The sequence below is a fragment of the Colias croceus genome, chromosome 18 (assembly GCF_905220415.1).
Source record: "Colias croceus chromosome 18, ilColCroc2.1".
Lineage (NCBI taxonomy): Eukaryota > Metazoa > Arthropoda > Insecta > Lepidoptera > Pieridae > Colias > Colias croceus.
Genome location: NC_059554.1, coordinates 2,701,489 through 2,714,568, shown reverse-complemented (window position 1 = coordinate 2,714,568; position 13,080 = coordinate 2,701,489). Strand labels below are relative to the sequence as shown.

Sequence of the window (13,080 nt, the reverse complement as noted above, 5' to 3'; positions counted from 1 at the left end):
GAAAGTTTGAAGGAGAAAATAAAAATGTTCCAGAACAAATTTCAACGCAAAATTTATGTAACGTGTTTATTACATAGTCTATTTTAAGATTTACTTTCAATTGTGTTGGAAATATCATGTGGTTTTTATTTATCTAGACAAATAGCAGAATTAGGCGTTTTACCCAGTTCGCGTCCAAAAATTCCAGTTTGCGTCCACCCGTGGACCAGTTCGCGTCCACCAGCTTAGAAAAAGAATTAAGAGTGTATTGGGTGATATTTTATCAGATAAATGCAAATAAAAATTAGATTTTAATAAATTATTTATTTACGAATATAGTTATTTAATAAAAACCGGCCAAATGCGAGTGGGACTCGCATACCGAGGGTTCCTTATTAACCTGTCTTTTTTCATATGTTTTAACTGTAAATTATTATTTTTTCAATGTTTCCCTTATTTGTGCTATAAGACGTTGCTTTGTACCAAACTTGAAGTGTCTGTGTTCACCTAAAGTACCCTGTAGGTTTTGATTCCCTTGCGAATGTCGAAATTTGCGAATATTTGCAGCATAAACGGCTGTATCTTTTGATTACTTTGGCTTATAAGTGTGATTTTTTCACTGCTTCAAGGGACCGTAGACTTGAGTATTCAAAATAAATTTCAGCTTTATACCTCTACGCGTTACTGAGAAATAGGGTCTTGACAGAAAGACAGACCGGCAGACGGACATACAGACGGACGGATATCAAAGTGATCCTACAAGGATTCCGGTTTTTCCTTTTGAGGTTCGGAACCCTAAAATCAACATTATTATTAATATAATTCACTGTGTGAGGCAACTGGAAAAACTTATTTATATTTATCTTCTCATCATTATTAGAACCAAAAATTAACAAAAAACAAAGTTACGTTATGTAAATAAATAATAATCAGTTCTATTAAGATTACCTACCTACCCTATTTTATAGTTTCTAATGAATTAAATTTCTTTTTTGTTTATATTATTTTCTTAACCACAGACTTATTGACTGTCATTCTCAAAAATACTAGCACAGACTAATAATAATATACTACGTATACAATACTAGTCTCATTTTTAGAATACCCATTTTAAAATGAAAAAATAGCATAAAAATTTGCTAATTTGAATGAAAATTTAAATTATCAACTTGTGGTCTTAGTCAAAAATTTACAATCTATTCTAAATTACATATTTTAGCAAACAATTCATTGCTACGTAATGAAAAACAATGTGGACGCAATATGTTCTATTGTTATGCACTATAGGTATAGTTTGCGCCCACCGTGGACGCAAAATGGAAGTTGTACAAATTCGGTGTAGTAATTCGCGTCCACCTTATTTTAGCTATTAATTGTAAAAGAAATAAGCTGATTTATAATCCATACTATTCCAAGTTTTGTTAGCAAAGCAAAGAAACAGTTACATATTCAAAAATTCACATTTAACAATAAGATACTTACCGTCAAACGCGACGCTGCGCACTATTTTTTTCTCAAAATTCAGCGCGTTTTAGCTTTCTCGTTTAATAGCCAAAATTAAATATTTTTTTTAAATAGGATAGGCGTTGCGCAGGCATATTTTGAATATGTGTGCATGTCTCATATACATTGAGGTATTATCGGAAATTTTTCTTATTACAATTTTACATAAAGTATACTTATTTTCGTGAATTTTCTAAAAGATATCCGCAAAATGGACGCGAATAGGCAGGTGGACGCGAACAGGCGCAATGACCCTATGTAGTGATGGTAATTTAATTAATGGAGTTAGTTTTAGTTAGTTCGATTCCCCGTCATGGCAATTTAATTTTCGAAGATCTTTAATCCATTGAGCCCCAAGCGGCCCGATCGGGCCACGACACAAAAGATTTTCTATTGTGTCTGTGATTCCGGGGCCTGAGTTAATGAAGTTCTATTTCTTTTAAAAAATAAAGGAATGTTTCCTTTCAGCAAAAATTGTTTTCAACATTTTATATACCTAGGTAAACCAAGAGGAAGAAACGATAACAGTAAATAACTAGGTCTAGGTATAAAAAATGCGAAAGTATCAACGAGGAAAACTACGTTTTAAATTTGAACTACCTAGGTATCGCGATAAAACTACAATAACATTTAAAAGTATCATCAGCACAATGAAGCGAGAATTAATTTACAATTCATGTCAATCATTTCCTCCGACTAATGATTTCTATTGCAGTTTAGAGGAGTGTAAAAACTGGCGAATGTGTTATGCAAGACTTTTTTTTCTTAATCGAATCACTATAAAGGTTGAGCAGTTTCTTGTATGTTTTTCTCGAGTATTCATAAATCTACTAAAGACTTTACAAGGCTTAAAACCCCATGAATGCCGTAATGAATATATTATAATATTATAGTAGCTTACGATGTTTACAGCGAGCGTAAACTGTAAAGTCGAGTAGGTATTCAATGGATCAATTGCTTTTTAATAAAAAATAAAATTCTCGTGTCAAAGTGTTTGTGATGTCCTGTGATGTCCTCCTTGTAAAATATTTTTATATCAATTACCTAAAAGTTAACGCGTTTGCCGGGTCAACTAGAAAGTTATTCTTTAATTTATCTCTTAATATATATAAATCTCGTGTCACAATGTTTGTCCTCAATGGACTCCTAAACCACGTAACCCATTATAATAAAATTCGCACACCATGTACAGTTCGATCCAACTTGAGAGATAGGATAGTTTAAATCTCAAATCGTTTTAGGGAAAGCGGGCGAAGCCGCGGGCGATAAGCTGGTATATTATAAAACATTCGGTTGTTTCTATCTCTTGGTTAGTCTATTTGTTTAAGTTCCAAAATGCATGATTTCTAATTTTCTACTGACTTATAATGTGTATGACCTTGTGTAATTGTGTTTCTAAAAACCGCAAGTACCTAGTGGATAATTTTAAAACAGTACCAGAGCGGACAGCACGTAATAATCTCGGGTCGAGTTTTAGAAAAGAATTAATTGTTTACGTCTTATGTTCCTTAAAAACTACACAGATCACTCGATACGAACTAATATTGTGAAAATATACAGATTAAATGATCCTTATGCGGAATTTTGTAAGAATGTATGGATATTTTTTTTCAACACCGGAAACCATCCTTATTCTTCTTACATTTCCTTTCCTACCAGGTTGCCTGGAAGAGATTGCTGTGTAGCAATAAGGCCGCCTATTGTGCAAAATTGTTGTACCTTATTAGTCTGTACCACATGTCTTAAATTGCTTTGTACAATAAAGAGTTATAAATAAATAAATAAATAAAAAATAAATAAACCACTGAACGTTTTTGATGATACATACCTACTTGGCAGTGATGTAGCTTATTTACCAGACTAGGATATATAAGTAATACAAATACATACCTACCTACTTGCCTTACCTTGCGGTTGAACCCGCGCCACGGCGCATCAAATAGGTTCATAATTCTATGTTGTTTATTTGTATATTTTTTTATGGGAACTATATTATTTTCTATCACCAAAATTTATATTTGTCATCAAGTTGTATCACCTAATAAATAGATCTATCACCACGAAATATTTTCGTTCTCAGATAAACAAAAATTGTTCCCAGGTGTGAATTATCAAATTAATGTTAATATATTATGTGTAAAATAAGAGATCGATAACCAATAAAATTATTTTGCATTACATGAATATAAACTTCGTTCTTATAATAACGTAACGGCACCGTTTTCCGACTAGCCTCCTCTATCCGACCATTTTGATTTTTATTTGATAAAACGTTTAAAATACGCGCGACACTCGTGAAACTGAAGGCTTTCGATCCAATCACTTATAGTACGTCATCTGTCCAAAATTGGGTTTCAAATTTTAACCGACATTTCGTCAATCCAAGAAAAGCTAGGCGAGGGTGTAGTTTGTATTGAATTGAATGCGAAAAAAACATAAAACGGTGAAAATAAACATTTGTATTTTTACGCTAAATACTCTGGTAAGTTTGTGGTTACTTTACTTTGAACGTTTTATTGGTGTTTTAAATTATTAATTTTAAAATATACATGCAAAGATAGCGTGTTTTTATAGGTTTTTTTGGACAAATAATTATGGACGGAATGAGGAGCTTTTCAAAATAACAACATTCCGAAATCCGACCGAATCGGTCGGTAAACGGAATTTCGCACTTTGTAAAAGAAGGTAATTATCTATTATGCATGTTGTTTTGTGGAGGTTTCGTATTAAGTTATTTATTCTAAACGCTATGCTTACATACTACACCTGTATGCGACCAATGCTAACTTTAATGGATTATTTGTAATATACGTTTTAACTGACACTCTTTTTTGATTTTTTTGTTATTCATTTACAAAGACCGGTCTGGTTTAAAAACCCTTTATTTTACGTTTATGACACATAATTGCATAACTTCGAAATTGTGAGATCTTTATAAGTGTACATATGAAATAGAAATTAACTAAAAATGAATATCAATTTCGGTTTAGAGGCTTTATTACGCAAATTTAGGTTTGGTCGGAATCTAGGTGCGATATATTTCCCTGTTTCCGTCCAACTAGGTTGCTTTTGCTTGCGCTGTGCTTGAGTGAAATTGCATGCGTTTATTTCAGGTCATCATCATGAGTGATAAAAAAGAGGCTGAAGTATTCTCATTAGCTGAAATAATACTTTTGGTGAAATGGATTTTAGAATTGGGCAAAGTAGTCAATGGGACATTCTAATTTAGTGTGGATGACCAGTGAGGCATTTTATGAGTTTGAGTTTGAGTAAATGTAATTTTAAACTACTACAGTCTAACATAGAGTTAGTTTTTGTTATTATAATAAATGCTCAAATATTATTTAAAACTAGCGGTCCGCCCCGGCTTCGCCCGTGGTACCTACATATTTAAAATATCTCTCCATAAGAACCATCCTCGTACTTCAAGTACCTAATATAATAAAAAAAGAATTATCGAAATCGGTCCACGCGTGATGCAGTGAAAAGACGAAACGGGTTTTTACGAATTTCCATTGTATTTCTATTATCATAAAGTTGATTTTAGTAGAAAATATTTGACTGGTCGGAATCTAGCTACTCAGTGGTCGGAAACACGTGTATTTGTACTCAGTCGGTCGGAAAATGGTGCTTTCAGTTAATTTCCAGTCGTGACAGTTAAAATCCAAATTTAGGTAATAAAAAGCCATTATGAAATACAATTATGTGCATATTTTAAAATATAAGTTCGTAATCTTTCATAATATCATTTTTTCTTATGACCTCTAGAGCATTTAATTTATCTTTTAAAGGATTCATTTAGCCGTATCAATCAGTGGTCGGTATTCGGTGCCATTACGTTAACAGTTTTGTTACTTTAATAATAGTTCTGTGCTCAGAATGGTAGATCTGTCACCAAATAAATCGATTATCGATCCCTAACTGCGACTCCTTTTTATTTGATATTTTGTCACCAATACAGTAGTAACATTTAATTCGTTCAGATATTAAATTAATAGTATCCGTTACCAATTTAATACATTAATTTATAATTTTAATGAAAAAATGATCAAAGGGGCGGAGACAAATTGGCGCGCTTTAAAAATTTTTTTTTACTCTAAAGATTGATTGAGGGAGATGCAAGTTTACTTCATTCGCGATTTCACGTTCATTGTTGTAGGTGTATTTTATTATCGTTGTGGATAATTTGTTGTTTTAGTTAATTTCTTTGATTGATTATTTTGACTTTAATTGTTTTATTTACTACTCTGTTAAAAATGTTATTTAAATATAATTTATACTACCAGTGGAAATTTAGAACCTTGGGAGTCTAGTTAAGTAGCAGAATCTTTTGGTTGAAACGATGATGACAAGTGACAACCCTAATTTTTTATTTGAACTTAATGCAATTTTCTAGTAACATAATATGATTTATTGGTGATCTCTTTAAATTAGTTTGCTTAAATACTTATTAGGACACATCTATTATAATACATACAAAAACATTTATTTGGTATTAGATCTTATATCTCAGGATTTTAGGTGATTTATTGTGGAACTGATTTTGCATTGTTTGGTGACTACATTTTGGGGACAGATCTACTATTTTGAGGACAAACCATATTATTTAAGAAACACAAAACTAATTAAATTGGTGATAGCTTAAATGATACCCTTTTTTTATTATATGTTCTGTGGCTATTGTTTATCTAGCTACTTAGGCGAGTCGGCAATCGGTTCGCTATTCCTCTCTATAACAATAACCTACATACCTATCTAAATATTGACATACCTACCAACCTAGAAAGATAACAGAGATGGCTATAAACAATAATTTCTTCCTATCCACGAGAATGTGATAATTGACCTAAAAATGTAGGAATCAATGCTTAAATTGCTTTAAATAGGACATTGATAAGAGCTAATGGTTCATACAGGTTCATATACATATTATAGCCTCTTCTTATTCGCAAATCGCAAGGTCGTGCCTAGAAGCGGAATCTAGCGAGCAAATTATGTGGTAGCAGGTAGATTGTAATGTAAGAATTATAATAGCGAAGCCTGAAATAAGAAAATTATATACTTAATTAAAGCTGAAATATTTGGAAAAATAGAAATCGGGAACTGTATAAAAACCGATCTATACAAACATGTTTCTAATGAGCATTCTAATTACTGTAAATAACCAAAAAAATTCTAGATTTTTCACAAAGAAAAATAATTTGTATTTCCGGATAAAAACTAAAATTGTGATATTTTTACTGTACAATTTTAACGATATTGGACCATGACCTTATTATAACAATCCGTGTCTCGAAATTGTGTGAATTATTTAGGTAGGTATCTATAGTATGGATGAGTGCACGTGCGTGATAGCATGTGACAACTTTGTGTTACGTAGAAGTTTTATCAAAAAATCTTTTACTATAAAAAATAAAATATCAGAATACCCCTGTGAAGTGTGGGGGTAGTAGGGTAGATGGATATTAAGGACTGCTGGAAATAGCCGTTTGATTTTTTTTTGGTTAAAAGCATTTGCGTTGCGTTAATGTTTGCCAAAAAAATTAGTGTAGATAATGCTTGTATTATCTCAGTGTCGAGACAATATTTACATGAGATGATACAAATGTGCCTAATTCCTCGTCTGACGTAACAATTCTTCATCTATTTAAAAAATATTATGACGATTCAAAAGTGCTTATATAAGAAGTCTAATTGAATAAATAAATGTTTGAGTTTGAGTTTGAATCAGTTTGAAAATAGCAGCCATAGAAAATATCATATGTAGTCAATTACTCCTGCAAATGAGCGTCATAACAACATAACACTTATTAAATATACTAAATACACTGAATGCAACATAAATATTTGCGAACCAACTGCTTGATATATAGGAGTTTCAATAAAGGATCGTAGATATTTGTTCAAGAAATTAAGTTCAAAACATGTTGTTTGTGAGCAATAATAGTGGGTATTTTATTTATGGTAGAATTACAGACGTTGAAAAGCATGGGGTTTCAATTATTACTTTAAGTATTCAGTAACGGTTTCGCTAAACAAAAACGTATAGATATATTATATGTCCTTTTCGACTGAGGATGTTTACAAACAATATTTATTGAATAAACTGCAGTTTTAGAGATGTACCTATCATTGAATCGTCTTAAATGTTATAAATAAATATAGGTACTTTAAAAATTTACCGCCGCGGCCGGTTTGGAAAGCAGACTACGTAAAAAACAAGACGGTAGTTATTATTACAATGCTAGGCGATATAAATTGCATATACTAGGTACCTAAACCTAAGTTTGTATGAGGAAGATAAAATTGTTCTAATTCGGTAATCTCAGGTAATAGGTACATATTACCGGAAGTAAAATGAGAACGGAAGTCAAATTAGGTGTGTTTTTAACTTAAGTAATTATTTTTAAAATAGCAAATGCATTGAAGATTAATTCCTTAGCATCGCATAAAACAGTCTTGATCATGATAATGTTACAAACAAGTGATACCTAACTGCATTAAAAACAACCGACTTCAAACTTGCACTTGCAACATTTACAATTACAGACAAAAATGCTCATAAAATAAAAACTACTGGGCCTATCCGAATGTTTTTTTATGGGACCAATTCGACACCATCCCGCATCGAAAAGAATCACGTAAATCGGTTGAAACCTCGTAGTAATCGGTGTACATACATAAAAAAAAATATACCGGCCGAATTGATAACCTCCTCCTTTTTTTGAAGTCGGTTAAAAAAAATGTTAAAGGTAAGACGAATTCTTACACGGTCTATTAAGAGGTACCTATTTAATTTAATTTCTTGGTCAAAGTTTTGACAAGAACGTTTCAAATTCGCTTGTATTATGTACTTGTAAATTAAATAGTAATATACCGAAATATAAATAAAATAAACATATTCGACTGTTAAGTTTAATACCGGCATTTATCAAATATAATTACTATTGAAAGGCTTCATTACAAACATTATTGATGCGTGAGTGATAATGAATGGCGGATTTATAAAGCTGACTACTACGCGTGCTACAAGTTACAACCGCTTGCTAATTATTAACAATTTAAATTTTGAACCTAATTTGTGAAGGCCAATTGATTATTCTAAACTTAATTTCTTATAACAAGGTTAAGTGGATTTTTATTGAGTTGAGAAAGTTATAATTGATGTTTAGAGGTTTTATAATTAAAAATGTTGCTGATAACCATGATAATAATGCGATCTTTTATAATTATTATAAGCTGACGCTGCAGTAAATTATCTCTTGAGTTACCTACTACTTTTTTATGTTTTGTTATTATTCGTATAATAGAAACATATTGGCATACGGCTAATTTCGAAAGAGATTATCATAACACCTGTTTCAATTTGCTCAAAAATACAGGAATAGCTTCTCAAAACTGAAAAGGTATTTTTTACAATCAATAGATACCTACAATCAACAACAAGCAATTTATTTCCAACCTGTGCTCCGCGGTTTTACCCGCAGTGCTCCGCTCCTAACTGTAGGTCTTGATATAATATGTCTTCCTCGTTAAAGCGCGTTCAAACAAACTCTATAGCTTAATTAGTATAGATAATACGTCGTCATTCGCATGGTTTTATATCGTCCCTTTCTACTTTTCAAATTTTCTATACCGGAGCGAGATCGCATACTTGTTATTGATAGGTATAGAAATTCATTGTATTCTATTCTATGCAATAGGAAATAGATGTTGATAGCACCCTCTATTTGTAGTTTCAGAGTTTTCTGAATTTCCAAAATTAAGATAGGTACCTATTATTATAGTTACAATAAAAATATTTTTTCTTGTAGTGTTAATACCACAGAAAGGAGCTTTCGAGAATCTTATCCGAGGGTACCCACAACTACATGACAATGTATACTGGAGGCACAGATTAAGCGACACAGATTTCGACACTTCATTTTTAGTATTACCAGGTATGTATTGTATTTATGATAACTTGTTAACTGTTACATTATAATAATAATCAAAATATTTTTTTTTTGTTTTTTTTTCATAAATGAAACTGAAATTTTGAAGTGAAACTTCTTTATTGGGGTTAGAAAAAATTTGGTGTAACATTTTTTCGTTACGCGTGACATTTTTCCGTTACGCGCCATCTTTTTCTTATCCCTATCACGCGTGATTCGACGTATTTCTGTAAAGTTGCATATAGGTAGTAAATTATTTTTTGAAAAATAAGGTCATAAAGAAGTTTCACTTCTTACATGTGCACACTAGTACACGCACACATTTTTTTTTTAAACTAAGACATGTCACATTTAAGATACACTATTTGTATATTTATAATTTACTACTCAAACAGATCATAAAAAAAATATTTTTAACTTTTATCTTAAACGAGGAGAAACTACATACAATCAGTCAACATTAAACTATTATAGATCATAAAAGTCATTGGTATAAATGGAATGAACCGGTGCAAAGATAAGGTTCTGTTGCACAATACAACATTATGTTTTCCCTTATCAGTGTGGATGTTACAGTCAATACTCAGTGTCGTTCAAAACCAATTTTGACTGCAAAAATAAGTTAAAAACGTTTTTAAACGACGCTGACGATTAAGCTGACGTGTTTTTAACTTGAAGTTAGTCAAATCTATCTTTAGGTAATATAAAAAGTAAAATTTAAAATTGAAAAAAATAAAATAAATTTATCAACTAAGTACATGTTTATAAAATAATTCAGCTGAAATTTGACAATACATATTTTACATGCAGGTTTTTGTATAAAATATATATTTTTTATTTGAGTGGTAAACGCCTATATGTCTCGTCTTCATAAACAACCTAACACGCTCGTCACTTCGGTCCTCACTTACCTATTTTACCTTCACTAAGAATATGTATGTACATTGTTACTATGTGTTTTCGTCTGTTGTCTCTTTGTCTATATGTAGCCACAAACGATTTGAAATCGTTTGAAATTCAAAACGTTCTTTGACTGGTTTTTGCAGACAAAAGTGGTTTTGACCGATAATGAGTTTTGACTGTAACATCGATATGTAATACAGTAATAAATAATAACAACTATTTGTCTATCAAACTAGTATTGCGTAATGTTTCATAACGATAATTTAATGGGAATTGTGAAGTTATCTATTCATTATAACTTCACAATTATTTATTAACCGACTTCAAAAAAAAGGAGGAGGTTATCAATTCGGCCGGTATATTTTTTTTTAATGTATGTACACCGATTACTCCGAGGTTTCTGACCCGATTTACGTGATTCTTTTTTTGTTCGATGCGGGATGGTGTCGAATTGGTCCCCTAAAAATTTTATTCGGGTAGGCCCATATGAGCATTTTTGTCTGTAATAAAAACTGAAATTCCACTAAATCAAATAAGACAGTTTTGGAAAAAAAGGAATATTTTCTCGATTTTGTAACATTTAACATAGATTCTACGTTGATAGCCCGTTATCAATAAAAGGACTATCCAACACAAAAATTCGACTAGTATAAACTTTTCAGTTTTATTAAGTAGGTACATACTACATACATACTAAATTATTTTACGCCTGTAGTTTTGTTGCGTTACATGAGTTTTTTTGCGATAGTTTTTCAGACGGCATCAGATATCCCCCTGTACCCTTTTATAACCATTTTATAGTAGTTTTTCAATGTTATTATTACAAACAATCATTTCAGTTATCTAGACACGCTGCAAGCCGAGTTCAAGCGAAGAGAACTGGCGAGCAGCAGCCGTGTGTATATTTACACGAACCATTTCGAGCCACTTTTCACCCCCTTATAACTCGAAAACTATTTAAGTTAAATAAACCAAATTTGGTACATATCAAGAGTACCTCAAGATAAACAAGAACCAGAAGTTTTACATACTGTTTATATTTTGTGAGGTTCTAAAAACTAGCCTCATCAAATTATGGGGTTCAATAGGTCATTAGTTGTTTGCTTTGTGAAAATAATTATATTATTCAAATTAAAAAAGTTATATTTTGGAATAAACATTGTTCTCTGAGGGAAAATAAAACAATTGAGTTTTCAGTCAACCTAAGAACTTAATACATCTTTGTAAATAAATTTCTGGACTGTCTGCAGAACTTGGCACACATTTAGATCTCATTTCTTTTTTTGGCAAATTAAGTCAACGATTGAACTCGGCTCCAATTTTTACATTTATGTTTTTGGTGGGATGTTTATTTAATATTTTTATATCCATACTAATATTATAAATGCGAAAGTAACTCTGTCTGTCTGTTATTCAATCACGCCTAAACTACTGAACCAATTTACATGAAATTTGGTATGGAGATATTTTGATACCCGAGAAAGGACATAGGCTACTTTTTATCCCGGGAAAATGACGCAATCCCGGAAATCCCACGGGAACGGGAACTATGCGGGTTTTTCTCTGACAACGCGGGCGAAGCCGCGGGCGGAAAGCTAGTAGCTCTATAAATGGACTGATGAAAGATCTTCGAACGCAAGAATAAAAACAAACAACGTCATATCTTTAGATAAGATTTATTTTGCGTTTTTAGTATGAAAAGGCAAACTTTGGTAAATAAGTGGTCGTTAGAAAAGCACGTTGATTTAAAAAAAATGTTTAAAATCTATTAACTAAAAAAATATTTCATAAAGAACTACTGATTACTACATTTTAATATTTAAATTATTCTTTTTCACACTAACGAAAAGAACCAAATAAAATTTTAAGTATGTTTCATTGATTTTATTTAGCCATTATAACTAAAATTTTGTTACATGTAAAGAGGCCAAAGAGATCGATTTAAGGATTTGCTACAAAATCGTAGAATATGAAACTCTCTTGGATTCGTCCAACATGACTGAAGTGGAATGGATCCGTATTGCAGAAGATATTATGGTAAGTCATCCTTACAAAAAAATATTTTTATTTATAAATATTATATAAAAACATACTAATATTATAAATGCGAAAGTAACTCTGTCTGTCTGTCTGTCTGTTACTCAATCACGCCTAAAATACTGAACCAATTTTCATGAAATTTGGATGGAGATATTTTGATAGGTACCCGAGAAAGGACATAGGCTACTTTTTATCTCGAGAAAATGACGCAATCCCGGAAATCCCACGGGAACGGGAGCTATGTGGGTTTTTCTTTCACTGCGCGGGAGAAGCCGCGGGCGGAAACCTACTTTTATATAAAAATGATAAAAACACACATAAACAAAGTCTAGGGATATTTTGTATTGCATCAAAATATCTATAAAGTATAAACTAATAAGAATTTTGTGATATTGTAAACGGGAGAAGTATAGCTCGCTTTCAACAACATGAGCTATAATTCTTCCATTTACAAGATTTTCTGACATTTGATACCTACGATACACGCGAGCAAATCCACGGACAAAGTTTGTACCTACTTTTTAATTTGTGTTCAATAAAAATGTTAAAAAATACCGAAGGGCTATCTCTTTAAGGTAATAAGTAATCTCTGTAAGGTACTCGTAAATAATTTCAAATGGTAATAAAACAGCCAATCAATAAAATATTTATTACTTGTAGATAAATACCTCCTTGAATTTTACACACTCCGTTCCTATTAATGGGGCTTATTATTTACTAT

General features: G+C 31.6%; 2 protein-coding genes across 2 annotated transcripts in view; one reads left to right on the top strand and one right to left on the bottom strand.

Annotated features, from left to right (window-relative positions):
* Positions 1-13,080, top strand: part of LOC123699869 (L-asparaginase 1-like) — a 54,134-nt gene that overhangs the window by 1,857 nt on the left and 39,197 nt on the right. The window contains exons 2-3 of the mRNA XM_045646916.1: positions 9,297-9,422; positions 12,244-12,356. Of these exons, the coding sequence (XP_045502872.1) occupies positions 9,297-9,422; positions 12,244-12,356 (239 nt within the window). The remainder of the gene's footprint in view (positions 1-9,296; positions 9,423-12,243; positions 12,357-13,080) is intronic.
* Positions 1-13,080, bottom strand: part of LOC123699870 (N-acetylneuraminate lyase-like) — a 52,158-nt gene that overhangs the window by 29,939 nt on the left and 9,139 nt on the right. The window lies entirely within an intron of this gene.